Genomic DNA, 26,247 nt, shown 5'->3' on the forward strand with positions numbered 1-26,247 from the left:
AAAAAATTTCAAAGTGCTTATGCAGCTGTGTAGGGAAGGTACTTGGACAAGTGACTAAAAAAGGAAAACAGGTACACGATTGAAAATTTTTGAAGAATAAAAATAAAATATATCCGTATTATCCGTTATCTTATCACAGATAGATAAATGAAGGAGTTGAAAAATCTGAGTTCATTTTTTCCCCTCAAAACTTGATTTAAATTACTAAATTAGGTTCAACCTCAACCTATTTGATAAATGAATTGGAAAATGAACAACTTCTGGAGTTCTGGATTTAAAATTTTCGATTTCATTCAATTTTAAAAATGTATTTGTGCATTCTTTGTCTTGTGCAGCTCTTGAATGAGTTTGAGTTTGAGGCTTCATTGAGTGATAAATTCTTCAAAAATTTTCAATCATGTACCTGTTTTCCTTTTTTAGTCACTTTTTCATGTATCTAGCCTACACAACTGACAACACAGCTGCATAATAGGTAATTTCGTTTATTTATTATAATGTAGTACATAAATATATATAGAATATTGCTGGAAAATTTAAATTATTCAATATTCACTTAAATATTTTTCTAATTTGAATTAAGTATTTCAATTTCCAGATCATGAGTTTTTAAATTTTATTGAATAAGTACTGCTACAAATTATAATATTTCAACTTGAAGTATCTGGTACACTTTTGTAAATAATTCATTTTTTAAAAGCAATTTTCTCAATTCCTACGATCGCCGATGTCTTAAAAGTGATCTTGAACATCAATACTCGTATAAAATAAAAAAATTCTACAAAAAATTGCAAAAATTAAAACAAAAAACAAAAAAAAAATCACGCTACTGTACGGATGAAATGAATACGCAATACTTACCAACGCGCTAGACAAGGACAAGAACGTCTTAACATATATCTATCTCTTTCTAACGCGCTCGATCGGGTCACGTGGTATCGTAAGCGTTCCAGTGTAAGAGTATAGAGTTCAGTGGTTTTCCACAGAAACGAAAACGACACGAATTTTTTCTCGATTTTTTTCCCAAAATTTGCTATTTGCCTCAAAAATGTTATTGTTTTGAGTAGACGCAAAGTTTGCCTTTATTTTTCCCATCTATTTTTAATTTCAATCCCACCAACTATGATATGATCATCAATAATTATTCATCATTAATCAATCATCAATTCATCATTCTGTATTCTGTAATCGTCTTTGGCAGACTACTAAATCGCTGTATGGATTCAATTCAAAAAAATTCAACACTTTGACTGATAGTACTAAACTTGTATATATTTCTAGATTACCTACAAAATAGGAAAACAATATAGAATTACTGTGATCAACGTTTGTAGCTAAACACAAATAAAAAACGAGCAGAACAGAAAACACTAATGGAATAATAAAGGAGAGTATTGCAACCTCATTGGGCGTGGAGAAAACTCGACATCTGCATAGAGCATTATGCACATCACATTTCAAACATGACTCGAAACCCATTCGACTAATAAAAATTTAAAAACACGAAAAAATTGATACTAAGATCACGTCTCTTACACTTGCAAGACGTTACAATACACTCCAACACTCACTAAACGTTCAAAAACAAAACAAAAAAAAAAATAAAGCAATACAAAATCGTACAAATCATAATAATGTCAAAATGAAAATGAACATTTCACGGGATTCAGCGTGAAATGGAGAAAAATTAAAATTTAATCGTATCGTAGTAATGTAATATAGTAAAACTAGATTAAACGCAGCACAATTGTACAACGTCACGACGTACCATACATGGACGAAATGAGGGATAGATACGAGACAGTTCGTCGAATAAAACACCTTAAGAAGAGCATCCCCATCCCTAAGGAGAACTTGCACGTCAAATTTTGCTGCTGGCAGAACTAACGGCGACCTCGACGAGCTCTCGGACCACGTCCACCGGGCGACCTACCCGCTGGTTTTCTTTCTGGTTTTACAGGCGAAGTCTGCATCGGTTCCTCCTGAACAGGCTCTTCGGCAGGTTCTTCTTGCTTCTCCTGGACAGGCTCTTCGTCACGTGCTTCCTGCTTAATATCTACAAGTACGACTTGACTCTCTTTTATATCGTGATCTAGCTTGAGTTGCTGATCACCAGTATCACCTTCTTTTTCATTCTCACTTTCCGGGTTCTCCGGGTCGTATTGTTCGGATCCTGCTGTAGCATTTGTCTCCGGCGCTGGCGCTGGCGCTGCCGCGGCCACCGCCGGTGCGTCTACTTCCATCGACTCGTTTACCGTACCGTTTAGTTCTTTATCTGAGGATGCAGTTTCGTCTAGTTTTAATCGTTTTGCGTTTTTGTCCTGGAAAACAAAACGAATAAGTTAGTTGTAGTTGAATAAACAAAGCTGGAAATTACAAGATTGACTCAAACGAGTAGTCGAAATGACTTACGTTTCCTGCGGTGGCTGTTTTCTCATCGTCGTTTTTCGTCGTTGACTCGTTCAATCGTCGTTTACGAACGATTTTATTCTGAAATTGAAACGATACCGTTAATCTATCACTTCCGAAGAAATCACGTTTTCTCGATGAGAAATACGCAGCGTATACAAAACTCACCTGCGCTTTCAAGATTTTAATCGTATTATTGAAATGGACAACAGTTTGGCAATGAGTTTTAATATCTTCCGGAGTTAACATGAACCGATTACACGCTCGGCATAAATGACCAGTTTTATTAACGACGAAGTTCTCTCCTGCAAAAAAATGAACCACTTTAGTACTGCCTTTTTTCATACGTATGCGATACCTATCATTCGAATGTTCTCTTACCGACTGGGATTCCTGGACTATACTTGGGCAATTTCTTCGCTTCCTCGTCGTCCTCAGCTTTACCTTCTTTATCGTTCTCATCAGCATTATCTTCACCTTCGCCATCGGCAGCTGTAGCGCTGCTATTTCCAACCGCATCACCTTCGACTTCTTTCGTATCACCCCGCAGCTCTTCCAACGTCTCCCTTTTACCAGTCACTTTAATATCTGCACCTTCGGCTTCGACTAAAGAATAAAAACATGCAAATAGATTTTTCATTAGTAACAAGAGCATATTTTCAAATCTCTCAAGTTGACTAAATTGTAGATGTGAATTGTGAAGTAATAATGTTTCCCTGTATTATTCATAGTACTCTTCCTCATACAAGAGTCAGATTCCCAAAACGCTTACGGATTCGGATTCGGGGACCTCAAAAACATAGAAATCGACATACAACACGATATTTGGGATAATCTGGCCTCAAAATCAAATTTGATGGGGCTCCTGAACCCCTAAGAGGCTTCGAATCACAATCATTCGAAAGTACTCGTGTGAGTGCTCAAAATGAAGGGAATTTTGAGGAGAATTCAATGACGTAAGACGCAGGGATCAAAATCGAGATTACTCGAATACACCCTCTTCAACAGTCGATTCAAGTGGATAATTTAAACAAAATTCGTTGAACCTGATCACATATTTCTTGTAATTGAAACACTTTTGAACTTACTTTCGTCGTTGACATCTTCGATAAAATCGGCGATATCGAATTCGGAATCTTGCAGATCAGGTCTTCGGGCTTTTCTGATTTCTGCCAACTTTTTCAAATGGGCTGCCGTTAATTTATGATCATCCCATTCCAATCTGGTGTAGAATTCTTTCGAACACGCGCTGCATTTTGGGTGAAGGAATTTCTTCAATTTCTACATACGACACAGAAAAAAAAATACAAAAATGAATATGTTAAAAATACACTCGTAACTTGAAAAAAAAATCGAATAAATACAAACAGAAAATTGTAATCTATTTAGTTAGCAAATTATATGCAGATGATACACGTATGTGATAGTGTTTGAGTTAATCCATATTTTCATAATAAAAATATCACAAAAGATTTGAACAGACTCAATTTCAATTTACCACAAAAGGGAAAGTCTGTAGGAGCATAATACAGCTAAAACAGAGGCAAAGTTGTGGATAAATTGATTTATGTACATATTTCGATATCTGTAACAGTTATTTGTATTTTGATGAGAAAAAATGACTCGCCAAAACATAGCATAACTATTTTTTGCTTTTTCACTGCAGGGAACGTCTGTAATATTATGAAGCATATTTACAGAAGCTGTCAGTGAATTTAGATAATTAGTTAATTAGAAAATGCAACTGAAATATTCGTTTGAAATTTTCAACTCAATTTAATTGTATAGTTGATCTATTGAAATATCACAGTTATTCGTACTTTAGGGATCAAAGTAAATCTCTAAAACATAGCACAACTGTTTTGATTTCTCACTGCAGGGAACGTCTGTAATATTATAAAGCGTATTTACAGAAGCTGTCAGTGAATTTAGATAATTAGTTAATTAGAAAATGCAACTGAAATATTCGTTTGAAATTTTCAACTCAATTTAATTGTATAGTTGATCTATTGAAATATCACAGTTATTCGTATTTTAGGGATCAAAGTAAATCTCTAGAACATAGCACAACTGTTTTGCTTTTTCACTGCAGGGAACGTCTGTAATATTATGAAGCATACTTACAGAAGCTGTCAGTGAATTTGAACAGTTATTGAAAAATTCTGGTAGAATACTGGCGAAAAATTCTCAACTAAATTAATACGTATTAAAATGTCACAGTTATTCGTACTTTAGGGATCAAAGAAAACCTCTAAAACATAGCACAACTGTTTTGCTTTTTCACTGCAGGGAACGTCTGTAATATTATGAAGCATATTTACAGAAGCTGTCAGTGATTCACAGCAATTTATCAGAAACTGAGACTGGGACGTGCCCCCAAGATTTCAAACTCGGATGATGTAAATACCTACTACATATGCATTAATTACGAATAAAATTAATTATCACAGTCGTTTGTATTCTAAGAAACGAAATTAATTTCTAGAACATAGCACGATTGTTTTGATTTCTCACTGCAGGGAACGTCTGTAATACTATGAAGCGTATTTACAGAAGCTGTCAGTGATTGAGAGCAATTTATCAGAAACTGAGACTGGGAACTGCTTCAAGATTTCAAACTCGGATGATGTAAATTCTATGCATTAAAATTACGAGTAAAATTAATTATCACAATCGTTTGTATTCTAAGAAACAAAATTAATTTCTAGAACATAGCACGATTGTTTTGATTTCTCACTGCAGGGAACGTCTGTAATACTATGAAGCGTATTTACAGAAGCTGTCAGTGATTTAAAGCAGTCTATCGTCAATTGAATAACACAAATTACTTAATTTAATAAATTATTATTTATCACAGTCATTTGTATTCTTAGAAACAAAGTTAATTTCCAGAACATAGCATGACTGTTTTAATTTCTCACTGCAGGGAACGTCTGTAATACTATGAATCGTAATTACAGAAGCTGTCAGTGAATTGAGGAAAATTAAAAACAGATTTAGGATAGAACACGAACCAAATAATATTACAATAAAATAAAAATAAAGAAATTATCAAACCGTCAAGAAGTAAAAACACTATCGTTTGTAAAAAAAAAAAAAAAAAGAGCCCGGGTTTTATTTCAATTCTCTCCTTTTCTGAAGCATTCAACCCCCTTTCAGACTATTAACAGAGTTTCAATGGATTTCTATTTACACGTTGAGGTATCGCCAAGAAGGTTAAACATGGACCTAAAAATTTGAAATTTTTCCAAAGTTTTTAGAGGTCATTTGACAATTTTTTCCTAGGCTCAGTCATTTAAAAAAAAGAGAAAGAAAATGTTTTTTAAAAATCTTTTTGTAACAATTTAAATCATCTATATTCTTATGCAGATAAGTTCTCAAGAAAAAAAAAAGACCCCCCCCCCCCTACCCCTCCCCCCAAAACAAACCTGCAACAAACACAAATCCAAAGCATTTGGAAAATTCCACAACTACATAACAATCACTAAAGAGCTCGTCAGAATTATTCAAGATGTTGAAAATCGTGTGCAAACTAGAAAAAAATTTATTCGACTTCGACAGCTCAAAAAATTAAAATTGATTCTCTGAAGGTGGAAGTTTTCGACCTCAAAATCTCTAAGCCTCACGACGATGAAAAAATAAGTAAAATTCAGTCAAATCAATTTTTATGCAATTTTAATGCAGCACTAACACATGAGCAATTCAGGGCTCGTACCCACTCAATTTTTTTGAAATAAAGTATTTTCATACAGTAACCAAAGAAGTTTGAAAAAGCAACCTAAAAGTGACCAAAAAAAATTACAAGTCGTGAGGTAAACATCTCAATGGAGCAGAAAAATCACAAAAAATATTTGAAAAAGTTTTTCAAGGCAATTGATGGTAATTTTTTTGAAAAATTCTAGAAAAAAATTACGTGTATTTTTTCGAAATTTTTGGTCGCAAATGTGAGACTTTATTGCAACTTCTTGATAAAAAAGTTACTTTTTTTGGAAAATGTTGACAAAAAGAGAGAGACGATGACAATTTTGTAAAAAAAAATCAAACTTCTTTTAGTCGGGGTGCCTACTTAAAGATAAATTGCACCCCCCCCCCCCGTCGATCCTCCGGGACAACTTTTTTCTTAAAGAGGGAGTCCTAAGGAACATTTCTAGCCTTTGTACTCAAAAAAAGAAAAAATTGGCCCTACTTACAAAATGGCGGCCATTTTGATTGGCAGGTAAGCCGAAATCGCAGATTTTGCGTTCTAACATAGGACTTGCACAAAATTTTTCAAACTGTACAAAGGTAGGTCGAATGATCAAGCAAAAATTCATCACCTGTCAACATTTCAAGTGCTACAGTGCGTTTTTCGATTTTTGGTGAATTTTTGAAACTCAAATTTAGGTCAAAAATGAGGGAAAAAATCAAAATTTTACCAAATTGACCCAGAAAGCTGAAATTTGGAATACACCCTATTTTTGAGCTGCCAAATCGATTGGAAGCTTTTTCAAACCGTTTTGAGCAGTGCTGGAGTCTCCAGCAGATTTTTGAAACTCGAAATTCCCACAAAATTTCATCAAATAAAGTTGGATAGCCGAAATTTACTCTGCAAACTAATTTCAATACGCTACGAAGTCAACTGCAGGGGGATTTCAAGTCGTTTTGGAGCGTCTAGCGATTTTTTGAAAATTACTGGAGCCTCCAGGAGATTTTTGAAACTTTAAATTTCCTAAAAATTTCATCAAACGGAAATGAAAAGTCAAAATTCATTCTGCAAACTAATTTCAATACCTTACGAAGTCGTCTGCTGATGGATTTCAAGTCGTTTTGGAGCCTCCAGCAACTTTTTGAGAGGTTATGTGGTGTTTTCTGGAAAATTGAAATTTCCAAAAAGTAGCTGGAAGCTTCAAAATCATTTAAAACCATTTGAAACCACCATGTAGTCGACTTCATATCGTATTGAAGTTAGTTTGCGAAGAAATTTCAGCTTGCCAACTCCATTTGGTAAAATGTTGCGGGAATTTCAAGTTTCAAAAATCTACTGGAGGCTCCAGTAATTTTCAAAAAGTCGCTGGAGGCTTCAAAATGATTTGAACCCACTTGAAGTCGTCTTCAGTGGATGTTAAGATTGGAGTGTAAAGTAAATTTGAGCTTTCCATCGCCATTTGATGAAATTTAGTAAAAATTTAAAGTTTCAAAAAATCTGATGGAGGCTCCAAAATGACTTGAAATTCACCTGCAGTACTTCGTGACGCATTGAAATTAGTTTGCAGAATCAATTCCAGCTTTAAAAAATCTGCTGGAGGCTCCAGAACTGCTCAAAACAGTTTGAAACAATTTCCAATCGATTTGGCATGTCGAAAATAGGGTGTATCCCAAATTTCAGCTTTCTTGGTCAATTTGGTAAAATTTTGATTTTTTCCCTCATTTTTGGCCTAAATTTAATTTTTAAAAATTCAGCAAAAATCGAAAAACGCACTTTAGCACTTGAAATGTTGACGGGTGATAAATTTTTGCTTGATCTTTCGATCTACCTTTGTTCAGCTTGAAAAATGTTGTGCAAGTCCTATGTTAGAACGCAAAATCTGCGAATTCGGCTTACCTGTCAACCAAAATGGCCGCCATATTGTAAGTAGTACCACTTTTTTTTGGAGTACAAGGGCTAGAACTGTTCTTTAGGACTCCTTCTTTAAGAAAAAGTTGCCCCATCCTCAAGTTAATTTTGAAATCAAAGTCCCTTTCAAAAATTAAATTCCCACTCCGAAGATGATCTTAATTTACCCTGCCCATCGTAGAAATTTAAACATTCAGCGATTACGATCGTTACATTATCGATTAAATGCACAAATTCTATAACTTATTCAACACAATAGCCATTTTCAGTGCATACCTGATGTTTCTCATTTTTCCTATGAGCCGGTAACATTCCGAGGAAGCTTAAATTGCACATAGTACAGAATCCTCTCTGCTGCGTTTTCACGTTGCTTTTGCCTTTACGCTGGGCACGTTGAATATCATTTTCCCTCTGCTGCTCAGTGACACGCATGTCGTGACGTAACAAATCCACCTTCAACTTATAACTTTGATCCAACTCTTCTACCATCATCTTATGCGGCCTACCTTCCAAATGCTTCTCGAAAGACTGCATAATACACACACACAAAAATAAAGTCTAATTAGCAAAAGGTAGTGTGGAAATGAGACACGAAGATTATGGAAACCTTACCGAATCATCCCACATATGTTTACGACAAATATGACAGAATAACAGCGCCGGTGGTACTTCGCTATAGCTCACTTTAACCTGTGGGGAAAAAAGAACATTTATTATAACATAATTTCTCACGTTTTTGCATAAAAATCGTCACTTGAGATTTCAATTCTAACTAAACATACCTCTTCTGTTTTTTTCGAGTCTTCGTCTTTTTTAGCAGTTTCGGGTTTCTTTTCATTTGCAGCCTTCTTTCCTTTTTTCTTTCCTTTACCAACACTATAAATAAAAATTATTACAGTTTATGAGTTCATCTTACGTCAGAGCACCATCTTATCCGTCGAAAAAAAAAAAACACTCACGCAAAAAAGCGTGAGATAACCGGCTTTTCAGAATTGAAAAACGTATTAAAAACATATTAATTATATTTATATCAGTATAACAGTTTTATAAATATAAAACAAATATCTACATCGTAATCAACTTCGGGTCAGTTATTTATTCACTAGTTTCTCAAGTATTACAATAGCGTAATTAATTTTAATTTTGCATAATATTTCAATTCATTGAAATAAATTTAAAAAACAAATAAAATCTCAATAAAGCATATTTGGATATTTCATATTGTTCTTTTTTTCGAGGGTGTTCATAATTCAATTATGACTGGAAAATTTTAAAATTTCTTGGGTTAATTTTTGATTGTGATTTTAAACATTACCACGTCGTAATCAACTTCGGGTCAGTTATTTATTCACTAGTTTCTCAAGTATTACAATAGCGTAATTAATTTTAAATTTGCATAATATTTCAATTCATTGAAATAAATTTAAAAAACAAATAAAATCTCAATAAAGCAAATTTGGTGATTTCATATTGTTCTTTTCAAATAGAATTCATAACAATGTCTTTCAATATGCAAATTTTAGTATTAAATTGCTTTTAGAATTTAATAGATAGAAAATCTGACGTCATATTCGTATTCAGCGTTACAAGAAACGTACTATTTCATGTGTCGCACGAACAAAACACTTTATTTAATTTTTACCCCCTTTGGGGAGGTGCCGGGGGCCATGGATGGGGTCCAATCAAAAATCTGACGTCATATTCGTGTTCAGCGTCACCGAAAACATACAATTCGATATATCACATGCCCCAGATTTTCTTTTGAAAGTTTCACCCAAAATTGGGGGTGGGGGTGCTCCCCCTTCGTCAAAGAGTTCCATCTCGAAACCTAAATATTTCGAAACAAGAAATAAACTGAGAAATCGTTTGGGTATTAAGACAGACATTGGTGTTTGCTGAGCAAAACATTTATGCTTTAAAAAAAAATAGGTGTACCAAAAACAAAACTGATGAGGAAGTCTGCAAAAGTCTGCAAAAATGCCACCAAAAATAAATTAGGCCTACCTAAGCTGAACTGTCAGAGGAACACGTGAACCGACTTTCCATCGAGTTCCTAACAAGAAATAAACTGAGAAATCGTTTGGGTATATTAAGACAGATGTTACTGATTATTACTAAGCAAAATATTTATTCTTACAAAAAAATAGGTATACCAAAAACAAAACTGATGAGGAAGTCTGCAAAAGGACGCAAAAATGACAAAAAATATCACTTAATCTGAAATATCGAGGGAACGCCTGGACCGATTTTAATAAAACTCGAAATCTCAAAATTTCGGCAATACACCAGTCGGGAGGGATAAAGCACTTTGTTCAAAATTTCATAGGTTTCGAGTTGACTCTGCCACAAAATTGGTACATAAACACATATATATATATATATATATATATATATAAACTTTAAGGAAACCTGAAAAAAAACTAATGGTCCCACAATGATCCCAACACCCCAAAACGCAAAGAAAATTTACTCCGGACCGAAACTGTCACAGTTGAGACAAATACAGTACCTGACTTTTCTTCGAAAAGCCGGTAAAAACTGAAAAAAAACTCGACCACATCTGGAGACCAGAATAGGAACTACCCATTCAACTCAACTCCTCACAGAGATAGAAATATTCACACAGAAACCTCTTCGCTCACGCTATCCGATCTGTATGGGAGCACTCGAATAAAATAGGGGACTGGTAAAATAAAAAAATTGAAAAAAAAAAACAAAACGCTTTGATTGATGGAAACCAAATAGTTATCAACATCAATCAAAATTGAAGACGGTGTAAGAAACCGAGGAACAGAACGGATTGAGTGGAGAGGAAGAAATAAAGGTGATGCTTACCTCACGGGTTGCTCTAGTTTATCTGCGTTATCGACTTTGACTTCTTCCTTATTATCTGTCGTAGAAACGGTAGAAGTAGTTACAGAAGAAGCGGTTGCAGAACCGATAGTAGTAGTATCCTTTTTCTCTTGGACATTTTTCGCGTCACCAGCGGATTTCTTATCAGACTGATCAGGTTTTTTCAAACCAGCATTCTTGCGATCGTTTCCGAAACGTTTGTTCTGAATTGCAGGGATATACGAAATAGATATTGTAAATTACGAACTCGTCTATATAAAACGTGTCGCATCGAAGTGGGTACGACGAATACAAGAAAAATAACAGTATACAAAAAAAGCTCAAAATATCCGACATCGGACAAAATTAAATTACAACATTCATCATCTGGCGTGTTTGGATAACACAAAGTGAAGACTCGAATCATCAGAAACCTCGTATTTGTGGTACAGGATTCTTTGAAATCTTGATTTTGAAATCTATAATACTCTAGGACAAATAGTATGCGGTCTAAATTCAACGCAAGTTCATCTGTTGCCTTTTTTTTTGAGAACTAGAATCGAGGAGTATGAAATAAAATTGATTCATTTGGGGAAGGGGGGGGGGGTTTCTATAAAGTAGTGATATTGAATCGAAATACGTACAATGTTGGTAATTCTATAAAATGATAAACCAAAAAAGAAAAGAAAAAAAATTACATCTTGGTTGAAAAGTAAGAAAACTTAAATTAAAAAATATGTATAATAAAAAATTCAGATTAAATGTAAGGTTCAAACATTGGTATGATGATTTTGTTTTTTAATACACCAAAATTGATAGTCGGAGGGCCCGCATAAGGATCACTTGCACCCCCCTGCCGATCTTCCGAGACAACTTTTTTCTTAAAGGGGGAGTCCTAAGGAACATTTCTAGCCCATGTCCTAAAAAAAAAGGTGGCCCTACTTACAAAATGGCGGCCATTTTCCATTTTGATTGACAGGTTAGCCGAAATCGCAGATTTTGCATTCCAATATAAGACTAGCATAAAATTTTTTAAACCGTACAAAAGTAGATCGAAAGAGGAGGCAAAAATTCAACACCTTTCAACATTTCAAGTGCTCAAGTTCCTTTTTCGATTTTTGGTGAATTTTCAAAAATCAAATTTTGGCCAAAATGTGAGAAAATATCAAAATTTTACGAAATTGATCTAGAAGGCTGAAATTTGATATATACCCTATTTTCGACCTGCCAAATTGATTGGAAACTGTTTCAATCCGATTTGAGCAGTTCTGGAGCCTCCAGTAGATTTATGAAACTCGAAATTCCCACAAAGTTTCACCAAAATGGAGTTGGAAAGCCGAAATTAATTCTGCAGACTAATTTCAATACGCTGTGAAGTCGACTGGAGGTAAATTTCAAGTCGTTTTGGAGCCTCCAGCAATTTTTTGAAAATTACTGGAGCCTCCAGGAAATTTTTGAAACTGGGGAAATTTCATCAAAATGGAGATGGAAAGCTGAAATTAACTATGCACTCCAATTTTAATACCCTCTGAAGATGACTTCAGGTGGGTGCAAGTAATTTTAGAGCCTTCGGTGACCTTTTTGAAAGGTTTCATGGCGTTTTTAGGAGAATTGAAATTTCCAAAAAGTAGCTGGAAGCTTCAAAACCACATGAAACCACCATGCAGTCGACTTCATATTATTGTATTCAAATTAGTGTGCAGAGTAAATTTCGGCTTGCTAACGCCATTTGAAGAAATTTTGAGGAAATTTCACGTTTCAAAAACCCACTGGAGGCTCCAGTCATTTTCAAAAAATCGCTGGAGGCTCAAAAACGACTTGAAATTTACCTGCAGTCGACTTCATAGCGTATGGAAATTAGTTTGCAGAATTAATTTCGGCTTTCCAACTCCATTTGATGACATTTTGTGGGAATTTCGAGTTTCAAAAATCTGCTGGAGACTCCAGAACTGCTCAAAACGGTTTGAAACAGTTTCCAATCGATTTGGCATGTCAAAAATAGGGTATATCTCAAATTTCAGATTTCTAGGTCGATTTGGTAAAATTTTGATTTTTTTCTCACATTTTGACCAAAATTTGATTTTTGAAAATTCACCAAAAATCGAAAAAAGTACTTCAGCACTTGAAATTTTGACAAGTGATGAATTTTTGCCTCCTCTTTCGATCTGCCTTTGTACGGTTTAAAAAATTCTATGCTAGTCCGCAAAATCTGCAATTTCGGCTGACCTGTCAATCAAAATGGCCGCCATTTTTTAAGAAGGGCCACTACTTCTTTTTTAGTACAAGGGCTAGAAATGTTCCTTAGGACATCCCCTTTAAGAAAAAATTTGTTCCGGATGATCGGCAGGGGGGTGCAAGTTATCCTTATGTGGGCCCCCGACTATGAAGGAAATTATACAGCGAAATGAAGAAAAATTGAATTTTACCTCTAATTAATAATATTTATCAACCAATTGAATCATCATCGGCGATGAAACTCAAAAATACAGAATAATTGGATGAAATCACATTCGATGCAATTCATAAATTGTACAATAAGAAAATTTCCAAACTATTCGTAAAAAAAAATCACAATGCAATTTCGAAGAAAAATTGTTCGATTAGAACGTAAACTAGATGCAAATATTCTCAGTCATTTCCACTAAAAATATTTCAAATTTTAGTGATACGAAACAAACGTCAAAATGGACGATGGAGAAAAGATCACACCAGTAAATTGGTAAGAGTAAAGAAAAACTTAAACATTAACTACAGATTAAAGAAAGGGCATTTTTAAACATGGCAAATGATCCGTATCATCGTAGTTATTTGCCCTCTAGAACATACAAGGAGCATCAGAAAGACGTGAATGTTACAATATGAATAATAAGGTTTCGAATGGTGTTAATTTAATTCACTGAAATGAAATTCTCAAAATCAATTCCATTTCTCAACAAGGAGAAGGACGATTACAAAGTCCGAAATTCAAACATTCTCACAAGCTAATTAAAATACTGATTACGAAGATTGGTATTAATTTTAGAAATTACTTTCTTCGATAGTTAGTTTATTAGTATCTTGAAACTAATATTGAAACGAAAATTCACACTCTATTAAATATTTGAAAGCCAATCGAAATGTAAATTCAATATTTGCATCGAAATTAAAACAAACGAAGCGTTTTATCTGATACAATATCACACTCACGTGAGGCCGAATTATCTGCAATATTTCATAGTTCGATTCACCTGTCAAAAGCAAACGACGATAATAATTTCGAACGAAGGCAAAAGCTGAGGAAAATACATACAAAACGAAATAATATCGTCATTTTGAAACACGTGACATGTTTACAGCTCGAACAATGAACCATTTTCACATAAACTTGAACATAATGAATGAAAATCTTAAATATAATAAAAATCGATAGAAAAATAACGTATAAAAATAGGGCGAGAAGGAGAATAAAAAACATAACTAGATAGGACAAGGCAACAGATCAGTACACATTGATTGACCGCAATTAAAAATTAAATCATTACCTATTACGTATCAGAACGATCACATTTTCGTGACAGAAAAGTTCACCGAATTTCAACATGCACTGACAAAATGCAATGAGAAGCGACGAAACCACGAACGAAATCGAAACACAGGATATCTTCGAAGATTCAAATTTTCAAGAGTAGAAATCCGTACTCATACAAACTCACACAACATCTTAGGCATATTCGAAAGCTGAAAATAAAAGTTGACTGAAACCTAAACGAATGTTAAGTAATACCTTGTTGTCTTGCTTCTTGAAATCATCTCGTTTTTGAACTTTGCCTTGATGATTAGGTCTTCCATGATTGAAACGGTCACGATTGTAAGATTGATTGCCTCCATAAGCTGATCTCGAATTCGACATGTTGCCAAGACTGAGCAGAGAAGGAGGCTGAAAAGAATTCATCCTCTTTAGAGCATTCTTATCCTAAAAGTATTCGTAGAAATTTAGCACAAATACAGAATGAAATACATCGAAATATGTCACTATTTCGTGAATAGGCTACGAAGATGTTCGAGTAATGCAAATTTCCATAACAAAATGCATTATAGAAAGATGTGAATTAACTCGATTTCAATTTACCACAATAAGGAAAGTCCATAAAAGCATGATAGAGCTAAATATAGAGGCAAAGTTGTGGACTAATTCATTTCGTTTCTGATTTAGGTATGTTACAGTTATTTGTACTCTAGTGAAAACAATCGAATCACTAAAACATAGCATAACTGTATTACTTTCTCACTGCAGGGAACGTCTGTAATATTATGAAACATATTTACAGAAGCTGTCAGTGAATTTTGGCTATTTTTCAGCTCATATAGAGCTAAAACTTGTCAATAAATTCTAATTATAACGATGATAACTACACTAGAATGTCTCAATTGCATGAATTTCATGACCGTAGAATACAAAACACGAAGTTTATAAAACGCAGATTGATATTTCTCTATCACTGCAGGGAACGTCCATCGTATTATAAAACATACGATGGAAGCTGTCAGTGAATTCTAGAAATTTTTCAACAACAAATCGTACGTAGACTGCAATCAAAGTTCTATATACATGAAAAACTAAGCTAACTGTCTCATTAACAGGCCTTCGGAAATTACATCGTAATAACGAAAAAAAACACCGAAAAATGATATCAATCTATCACTGCAGGGAACGTCCGCCGTGTTATGAATCGCACGATGGAAGCTGTCAGTGAAATCACGAAGTTATTTCAAAATATACCATCGAAATAGTGTTTTAAAAGTATAACAACTTGCAAAATATAGCATCGAAGGTATCGATCGATATACTGTACCATTGCAGGGAACGTCCACAGTAAAATGAAAAATTACTGTAGAAGCTGTCAACGGAATATTTAGGCTAAATCGATACAACAGATTTAGCACGTTTTCGTCGCGTATATTTACCTGCGATAGATTATTCAGCTGCGACGGAGATAACAAGTTGTTAAGTAAATTACTGGCCAGAGCTAGCTGAGCTTGAGGATCATTCACGATATTCATATTCCTGCCTAAGGAATTATTGTACGATGAGCCGTTGTTGTTACTAGTAGATAACCACGGGTTGACTTGATTCATTAATCCTCCGCCTGAATAATTATTCGGGTTGCCTCCAGATAAACGATTCCTATTCTGATTCTGCATCATGGGTTTCTTCTGATTACCGAAGCCGAAGCGGTTCGAGTTCATGTTACCGTGACGGCCTGCCATCCCTAGGTGAAATTAACATCTCAATTAATACAATATACGTGATGCAATGCGACAGGTGGCTTAGAAAAATATGAAGAACTGTCGATGAAAACTGAAAAAGCTTCGAAAAGAAGTAAACGAAGGTGAAGGTACCGGCGTAACGGGAAATTATAGATAGCCACGTTGGAAATCAAAATAACGCTCGAATGAAAATACTAATAAATAAGATTTACCTGCGAGAGATTTAGTATCAACGCGAAGGAAGTTCCGAAGCGAATACCAAGTTGATAATCAAGCAATACTTCGATTAACAATTCTAATTATTCACTGAACTGAAGTCACTACGGGAGTAATCGAATTATACGTAAATCGCTGAATTTGAAACAAAATGGGAGGAAAGTACACAGCAATTTTATCCAAACCTTGTCCAAATGAATGAAAATGAACGCCGCGGCGCGGTTGCGGCGACGAGCGTACACATGCCAGGCACGACCAGGGATGTCTAGCCAATGGGATTGGCTAAAGCTAACGGCTAAAGCTAGAAAAATTTAGGGGCTTTGGCTAAGCTAACGGCTATTGGCTAATGTCTCTTCATTGGCTGGCTATTGGCTGGCTATCAGCTGGCTAATTTTTCAAAAATCGAGTGACCCCTCTAAATACTCCTCTAAGTGAGCACATTCCCATTATAGATATTATTTCTAGTTTTAGGAAATAATTATTATTTCACAAACGTGAATCACAATTATTCCCATTCACGCATTATTTGATTATATGTATTCAAAGGTAAATAGATACTGAAAAACAACGATCGTTGAAAAAAATTAATAAAAAGAACCCCGGAACCGCCAATGTCAAACTACTTTTTCGGTCTTTTGCTTTTAATTTTATTACAAATTTTAAAATTTCTAATTTTTTTTTATTTTTATTTTTTTTACCCACAGGAAACCCATTTACTCACCTATTTTTTTTACAATTTTAAGGGGCGTACACATGATCCAATATATTTGACAAACCAGGTTTGTCAAATTGACATCGTTGATAAAATTTATCAACATATAATCAACATATATTTGGTTGCATGGAAAGTCAAATATATTAGATCATGTAAACGCTCTGATAATCTAAGTTTTTTTTCCAAATTTTCAACGTTTTGTTGATCGATGACACCAATTCTGAAAATAGAAATTATTTATATTTTCAGAATTATTTTCAGAGTTGTGTCTATGGTGTCTCCGATCAACAAAACGTTAAAAATTTGAGAAAGACATCATCAGAGCGTCCACACAACCGAATATGTTTGATTAAATTCAATTTGATTTGACAAATCGAGTTTGTCAAATATATTGGATCATGTGTACGCCCCTTTAGCCAATCATTTTTAGCCAAAATCAATTGGCTAAAGCTGGCTAATGGCTAAATTTTTTGTTGATTGGCTGGCTAATGGCTAATGGCTAAACGTAAAAAATTCAATAAGCTAATGGCTAATGGCTAATGGCTATTGGCTAGCTAGACATCTCTGGGCACGACTCCATCCATGCGACTTTTTCCCTCCATTTTCCCCCTGAGCATGTGACACACTGCTGACCCAATTTTTGTACAGTTTTAGTTTTTTGTTTTTTTATTTGATTGAAATAACGTTAGGTAAAATCGATTAGAATTAATACATTATTTGATCTTGTTCTTTGTGAGATTGTAATTAGTAGTGCAATTATGCAGTTAATTGATCAATAAATTGATTTGGCATATAAATGGGAAACGGCTAGAGGTCTATGAGGTCTAGAAAACGTAAAATTCACTTTACTTCGGTAAATTACCAGTATATATGTACTTTCCGGTAAATCTGAATGAAAAATTTTTAAATTTTTTAAATTTTGAAAAAAATCTGATTTTGAATTCTGAATTAGGTATTGGATTTTGTTAATTGGCGGTAAAATAAAGAAGTAAGGAACTAAGGAAGAATTAATAATTAAATAATCTTGTCAAGTCTCAAAGTAGTCAAAGTCCTTACTAGTCCTCACCTCACTCACCTCTGACCTGACTCTGAGGCTCTGACCTCAGTCACTAGTCACTACCCCATCAGTTCGCCGTTCGCCTCAAAAATTCAAAAGTATATTTATTGAAATTATTGAAGAAGAGTAGGGAAATGATATCAATTTCAATTCAAAACTCAGAACTTCAGAAATCAGAAGGAAAAAATTGAAAAAAAGTAAAAACTTGAGAAATGAATAAAAAAAATTGATATTAATTGATGCATGTTGAATATGTAGTTGACTGTGTTGATTTTGAACCTCAAAAACATACTCTTGCCCTTCATTGAGAAAAAAATGAAACGTGGAATGAACTATAAAGCATCAAGTAAACGGTTAAGGCAAGGGCTAGAGCAAAATACTATGTACAGAAGTTAGAAAATGTTATAACTTTAGCAGGATAATTATTAATAACTCGAATGAATTAATTTAACCCATAACTTGAGTATTTATTATCAACGTGCATATAACATATTTTACAGGAGTCCAATAGACTGCAATGCGCTAAGGCGCAACTTACACAACGCTAACGCTACAACACTTTCTACTTTTACAAAAAAAATAGAAAAAAAAAGATTCCTATTCACGTAGAATGGAAAAAAATAAATAAAAATAAGAATAACGATACATAGATCGAACTAAAACTAACAATAACGAAACATTAATCAAGTAAAAAATAAGAAAAATTCGTCGAAGTTAACGAAAAATAAAGCAAAATCGACAAAACGTAAACAAAAAATAAAAACGAAAACGAAATTAAACCAAATTAATTATCCATGTAAGGAATATACTTGTTCCAATCGACATTGAATACGTAGATCCATTCGAGACCAAATAACGGGGGTCGCTCTTCTTTCACTAAAAACAACTTGAGCTCTTTGGTACATTTTTCGAAGTTTACACGAACCATAATTTCACTATGAACCTTGGATGGCTGCCCGTTGAACGATAACAAGGTAAGTTGACTGGTTTTTACTTCAGCTTTCGGCCAATATTTGAGCGCTTCTCGATAATTTATCGTTGAAACTGCCGCTGCACAATCGAGTTTAGTGTTGGGCAAATTCGCGAATATTCTTTTTTTGCTTGCGCATGCGCAAGAATATGCGCATATTCTTGCGCATATTCCGCAGATTCTTTTCAAAAAATTAGAAAATTATTGCCTAGTTTAGAGATAATAGGGAAAAGGTTTTGGTAACTTTCAAATTATTGAGGAAAATTGGAAATTTATAAAGAAAAGTAGTTGTAAAACTTGTAAATTGTGGAAAATTGTAGAAAAATCTTCAAATTTTTTGAAAAAAGTCCCGATTTTTATTTTTTTGAGAGAATATTCTCCAAGCGTTTGAGAATATTCGCGAATATTCGCGAATATTCTCAGATTATGCGCATTGAGAATATTCTCAGGCCAACACTAATCGAGTTCCATTTTTAACTCGACACCGTTGATTGTAGGATGTACCCAGATTTTTCTGCGCAGACTGCTCGAAGATTCACATTCGTTCACATACATATCGACGAACTCTTCAACAGCTTCAATTACCGATGCATGAGCTGTCTTCGATCCAAGTGCCGATGTCTGGGTGTTGGAAATGTGCAACACTGCCATCGAAATTTAACTAGATTTAAGCTCTATCCGGTGTGTGTGGTAACATTGTTTTTTTTCACCATGCCTTTATCATCTCGTTTTGTACTTATATAATTTGATGAATTTGTTTTACGTATTAAATAATGAACAAGACTCTGCTTTTTCGTGACTTTATTTAAACTGTATAATAACAGGTTATGGGCCCAGTCCCTTGCCTAACTGTGCGCGAACAGAAATCGAACTCGAACTATGGTATTTTTCAACTAATGTACTTTGTACTACCGGCAATTTTGGCCTCGCACTCTTTGAACTCGGCATATTTGGCCTCGCACTCCTTGAACTTTGAACAAGAACTAGAACTCGATCATTGGATCTCGCACTCGAACAGAACAACCACTCAATCTCCGAACTCAGTCAACATGGACAACCTAATAATCAGCATCTCAAATGGCATCTCCAAACTACAAGGTACACAGAACTATCCTGAATGGCGTTTTCGATTGAACTTAGCTATAGAACAAGTAACAAACTTACATGACTTAGAAGTGCATCATACCACGAAAAAAACAAAACAAGAAAGTTTAGAATTGAAACTCAAGCTCTTGATCGCAGGTACAATCAGTGAACATGTGACCAGTCACATTTTGCATTGTACCACTTCAACTTTGATGTTAGATAAAATCGAACAGCTCTATGGTCCAAAAGAAGAAGATCTTGATGAACTGCAACTGGAATTCTTCAATTTCGAGTATGACAGTAAAAAATCCATGCAAGAAAATGTGAGTAAACTTGAAATATTGCGCCAAAAGATAATCAACTTAGGCGATAGCATTTCCGAGTCCGCTTTTAAAACAAGAATTTTGTCATCTCTACCTAAATGTTTCGATGCAATCGTATCAGCAGCTAATCTGAACAAAAAAATCAAGCTCAAAGATTTAATTTCATCATTGGTTTCCGAGGATATTCGTCTACGTAAATTGAAAGGTGCTGATAAGAAAGAACCAGATCCGAAAAACGAACCTGTGATTGTGAAAACAGCAGCAGCCCTGATAGCAACCTCATCAACTCCTCCATCAGCTCAATCCAATACTAATTCCGAAGATCAATCCTGCAAGTATTGTAAAACGAAAGGTCACCTTGTGGATTCCTGCCCTGAATTGATGAAAAGAAATAATGCAGTGTGCCATTCCTGTGGAGATAAGGGCCACTACTCAAAAAATTGCAAGGTAAAAAAAGAAAAGGAAAAGGTAACACTTGCTTGTTAAAATTGTTTTACATTTCTTGTGTTCTTTGTATTTTTAAACATATTATCTACTCTTTTTAGAATTAAGTGTTTCATGACATGTGTTTGTCTATCCAAATTTGCTCACTTTGTGATTTTGTTCTAGTTTTTATTACTAGGTGCTATTTTTGATTTTATTTTTTAGAATTACGTATTCCTGAACTTTCGATTGTTGTGTTGTAAGGGAGTGTTGGAAATGTGCAACACTGCCATCGAAATTTAACTAGATTTAAGCTCTATCCGGTGTGTGTGGTAACATTGTTTTTTTTCACCATGCCTTTATCATCTCGTTTTGTACTTATATAATTTGATGAATTTGTTTTACGTATTAAATAATGAACAAGACTCTGCTTTTTCGTGACTTTATTTAAACTGTATAATAACACTGGGCTTCTTTCTCCTTCTGTATTTTTCAAAGCTCGACCTGTGCCTTTTGCGTTACAAAGCAAGATTGATGCGGTAATCGATAAATACATTTCCGAAGGCATTTATATTCCTGTTACGGCGAGTGATTGGGCAACTCCGATAGTTCCTGTGGTCAAAGCATCAGGCGACGTTCGTATCTGTGGCGACTACAAAATAACCGTCAACCCGCAGATAATTATCGATGCTTACCCTATGCCAACCTACGAAGAGATGTTTGCTGATATGCAGGGTGACGAGTATACGAAAATCGATATTTACCATGCGTATATGCAGCTTATGATGAACAAAAAAGATCAAAAAATACTTACGTTGAATACTCATCGAGGACTTTTACAACCGACTCGAATGATGTTTGGTCTAGCATCAGCTGCGTGTACTTGGCAAGCGACGATGGAGAAAATTTTAGCCGGTATTCGACGTAAGAAGATTTTTCAAGACGATCTGTATATGACTGGTCCAACAAGAGAAGAACATCTTCAAACTCTACGTGAAGTGCTTGAACGTTTGCAGAAGTACAACTTACGAATCAACGTGGAGAAAAGCGTATTCTTCGCCAAGTCAATCGAATATTGCGGTTATCGTGTCGATAAAGAAGGTATTCATCCGTTGCAAGCTAAATGCGAAGCTATCGTTAACATGAAAAGACCAGAAAATAAGAAAGACATCGAAGTGTTTCGTGGTTTAGTAAACTACTACAGTCGTTTTGTTCCTGAGTTCAGCAATATTATGTATCCGCTGAATCGTTTATCTCGTCAAGACGTCGAATTTGAATGGTAATCCAATGTGCTATGCACGCGTGGGTTCGAATCCCATCCTCGTCGCCAACTGTTATAACTTTAGCAGGATAATTATTAATAACTCGAATGAATTAATTTAACCCATAACTTGAGTATTTATTATCAACGTGCATATAACATATTTTACAGGAGTCCAATAGACTGCAATGCGCTAAGGCGCAACTTACACAACGCTAACGCTACAACAGAAAAGTACTAAGTAAGTAAGTAACTACGATAAAATAGAATTCTGAACTAGTGTTACATTACCTGGGTAACTTATGAAAATTTGCCTTTAACGAAAAAATTCACAGTTCATGATTCTGCGGTTCTGACTTATCTATCCGTTTTAACCCATTCAAAGTTCGGTAAAAATATGAAATTTTGACTGGACATTTATCAACAAAAATACATTTGTTGGGTTCGCGTTCATCTTCAATAGGTACTTGAACTTGATTCTGTAGTACCTAGGCCTTTTCTGGAGAAAGAAACAAAATTTAGAACCTGGTGGGTCACAATAAGGAACGTCAGCAAAAGCGGTATTGAAAAAATAAATACCTAATCTCGATAAAAATTGGAAGAAAAATAAGTAAGTACCTATCTATCATTTACCTACATTGTCAAGGAATCTGGTTGATGTATTTTTACCATTGACGTCAAATTTCATTCTCGTAACTCTCACCTCTCGCTCCGAATAAGAATGGCCTGGTTGAGAGTGGATGAAATATAAAGATGTTCCTGATGAGTAACATGTTGGTATTGGTAGGTCTGACTTTGAAGATGTATGGCAGGATTTTGACTTTGACCAAATTAAATGGAAACTTTCATGGGAGATTTTTGAAAAAAAAAATCGTGGTTGTTTTTGGCCTAACTACCCAGCCTGTTTTTAAAGAAAATGGCCTAATTCCAAAAAATAGCATTTGAGAAACTACCCTTTTAACCTTATTACAGGTGAGCTAGGGGGTGTTGGTTTTGTTCGAATTTGACTATGACGCACCCGAGGTACAATTTTGGGTAAGTTATGTTGTTCTAGGATCAATACTGCATCTAAAAAATATTTTTCAAAAAGTGTGCCGAAAGGCCTCGGGGGGTAAGGGGGACCTCAAAAAATTGAATCGAAATTTTGGAAGGGGAAAAGTGGGGGGAGGGGGCTGTTGATTTTTTTGGGAAAAGCCCTTATGCATACGTACACTTTGGTTCAAGTTTGAAACAAATCGGCCGAGTCAATCGTGAGAAAAAAATTAAAAACGATTTTAGATTTTTGAGGGATTACTCAAAAACCACTCAGAGTTGAGGTCCAAAACTTGGGGAAAATACTCATCTTGGGGGTACCTATGCATCACATAAGTTTCACCTCCGAAAGTCTCGGGGGCCGCTCAACCATACTTATCTGTCTAGGGCCTTTGTGCTTTTTTTGCCAACCCTGATCCCAAAACGTCCAAAAAGCAGAGATTTTTGCCTTGCCTACCTAAAAAGTCATCGTTTTGTTTCAAAGCTTTTTATTTACTTATGCCAAACAAAACTTCTCTTTTTTACAAAATTACTTAAAACTTATTTTTCGTCAAATTTTATTTCTTCAGTTATTTTTATAGCTATTTTGTGATATTTTTGAAACTTCCTCTGGAGACACTGCGTGCCTCTGAGTGCCCCCACAAACAAAATCCCTGGACTGGAAGCTGATTTTGGCCATTATAATGCTAACTTTGAGGACTCGAAAAAATTCGATATGTTTTGAATACTAAGCTATATTTTTATTTCTCAATTTGTTGGAATAGAAAATATTTTCAAAATACAAAATTAGCCAAAAATAAAAAATTTGATAATTTTCAACTACTCAATAGAATGATAGAATCTGAAAAGTGATGTTGGATTTTTTACGAAAATGGCCCATAGATCGATGCAGAATCTCAAATTGGTAGGTACCTACTATTTTTTGGAACTAGACCATGTTTTCCAAAATACGTTAGGTAGAAACTAAAGTGAAAAAACTACGATTTTTTTCAAAAATTCTCCCTCTTTGTGAGCCCATAACCATATTGCTCCTTTGCAGAGACATTCGGAACTAAGTAATTTCTTGAGTGATTTTCAGCTCAAAATAAAGGTCGCTATCAAATTTACTCGTAGTCAAAATCCTGCGACATGTTTTTTTTCGCGATCTATCCTAATATACAATCTTAATCATATAAGTAGGTACTTAGCCACCGTTCGAAATAGGTAGGTAGCTGTTTTCTCGTATACGTATGTACTATTCACATCCTGAACAGCAAATCCAAAAAAAAAGTATGTGTGAAAATTACAGAAAGAATTTTTTCAATTTTTAGGGAAATTTGACAGTGCTTTGTGGACTGATGACCTTAAAAAATCAGATCGATCTATGCTGGGTTCATGACAGGTGACCTATCTTACTGCTCTTTACTTTAGCAATAATTGATCAACTCATCATGTTATCAATCATCATTCTTCTCACACAGAATTTCATTTTCCAGATTCCTTTTCTTATTTTTGTTTTGTTTCAAAAGGAATACGTAGAGCATACAGGGTAGTAAATAGGTAGGTATGCGTATAAAAAATTAAAAATTTTCAATTTCAAACAAAAAATCTTCGAAATGAAGTTTTTTTGAGTTCAAAAACATTCTTGTTCAAAAGTAAGTTAGATATAGAAATTCAAAATCAAAATTGTCAAATCAACATTTTCAACGTCTGTTCGTTTCTCGTTTCTGGTTCAAAATTCTACATAACAAGAATGAAGAATCGATAAAATCTCTGAATTTGATTCAAAGTAGATAGTCCGGCATATGACAATAGGAGTAATTGCACCCCCCCCCCCCCGCCGATCCTCCGGGACAACTTTTTTTTTAAAGGGGACATCCTAAGGAACATTTTAAAGCAAACTTTCCAAAAAAAAAGTTGGCCTTACTTACAAAATGGCGGCCATTTTGATTGACAGGTCAGCCGAAATCGCAGATTTTGCGTTTTAACATAGGACTTGCACGAAAATTTTCAAACTTTACAAAGGTAGATCGAAAGATCATGCAGAAATTCATCTCCTGTCAAAATTTCAAGTGCTAATGTGCGTTTTTCGATTTTTGGTGAATTTTTGAAAATCGAATTTAGGCCAAAAATGAGGGAAAAAATCAAAATTTTACCAAACTGACCGAAAAAGCTGAAATTTGGGATATACCCTATTTTCGACATGCCAAATCGATTGGAAACGGTTTCAACCCGTTTTGAGCAGTTCTGGAGCCTCCAGCCGATTTTTGAAAATCGAAATTCCCACAAAATTCCATCAAATTGGAGTTGTAAAGCTAAAATTTATTCTAAAAACTAATTTCAATACGCTACGAAGTACTGCAGGTGAATTTTAAGTCGTTTTGCAGCCTCCAGCGACTTTTTGAAAATTCCTGAAACCTCCAGCAGATTTTTGAAACTCTAAATTTTCACAAAATTTCATCAAATGGAGATGGAAAGCTGAAATTTACTCTACACTCCAATTTTAACACCTTCTGAAGACGACTTCAGATGGGTTCAAGTAATTTTAGGGCCTCCAGCGACTTTTTTTGAAAATTACTGGAGCCTTCAGCAGATTTTTGTAACTTTAAATTTTCACAAAATTTCATCAAATGGAGATGTAAAGCTGAAATTTACTCTACACTCCAATTTTAACACCCTCTGAAGACGACTTCAGGTGGGTGGTTTCAAGTCATTTTAGGGCCTCCAGCGACTTTTTTGAAAATTACTGGAGCCTCCAGTAGATTTTTTAAACTTGAAATTTCCCCAACATTAATTTATCAAATAGAGTTGGCAAGCTGAAATTTACTTCGCAGACTACATGGTGGTTTCAAATGGTTTTGAAGCTTCCAGCTACTTTTAGGAAATTTCAATTTTCCAAAAAAACATCGTACAACCTTTCAAAAAGTTGCTGGAGGCTCCAAAACGACTTGAAATTCACCAGCAGTCAACTTCGTAGTGTATTGAAATTAGTTTGCAGAATAAATTTCGACTTTCCATCTCAGTTTGATGAAATTTTGGGGAAATTTCAAGTTTAAAAAATCTACTGGAGGGTCCAGTAATTTTCAAAAAAGTCGCTGGAGGCCCTA

At 34.7% G+C, this 26,247-nt stretch overlaps 1 protein-coding gene across 3 annotated transcripts; it reads right to left on the reverse strand.

Moving 5' to 3' along the window:
* Positions 1 to 1,248: 1,248 nt before the first annotated feature.
* LOC135841730 (zinc finger protein on ecdysone puffs-like) lies at positions 1,249 to 16,519 on the reverse strand. Of its 3 annotated transcripts, none has more exons than XM_065358868.1 (12): positions 16,291 to 16,519; positions 15,776 to 16,080; positions 14,595 to 14,783; positions 10,835 to 11,055; positions 8,782 to 8,875; positions 8,612 to 8,689; positions 8,276 to 8,527; positions 3,495 to 3,687; positions 2,788 to 3,012; positions 2,575 to 2,711; positions 2,410 to 2,487; positions 1,249 to 2,318 (listed from the first exon to the last, which is right to left on the reverse strand). In XM_065358868.1, exons 2-12 carry the CDS (start codon positions 16,076 to 16,078, stop codon positions 1,881 to 1,883), a joined length of 2,208 nt encoding a protein of 735 aa, XP_065214940.1. In that variant the 5' UTR covers positions 16,079 to 16,080; positions 16,291 to 16,519; the 3' UTR covers positions 1,249 to 1,880. The 3 variants fall into 3 exon arrangements, with proteins under 3 accessions (XP_065214940.1, XP_065214941.1, XP_065214943.1); XM_065358869.1 differs by having other exon boundaries at positions 14,595 to 14,747; positions 16,291 to 16,518; XM_065358871.1 differs by lacking the exon at positions 14,595 to 14,783.
* Positions 16,520 to 26,247: the final 9,728 nt, after the last annotated feature.

The sequence above is a fragment of the Planococcus citri genome, chromosome 3 (genome assembly GCF_950023065.1).
Source record: "Planococcus citri chromosome 3, ihPlaCitr1.1, whole genome shotgun sequence".
Taxonomy (NCBI): Eukaryota; Metazoa; Arthropoda; class Insecta; order Hemiptera; family Pseudococcidae; genus Planococcus; species Planococcus citri.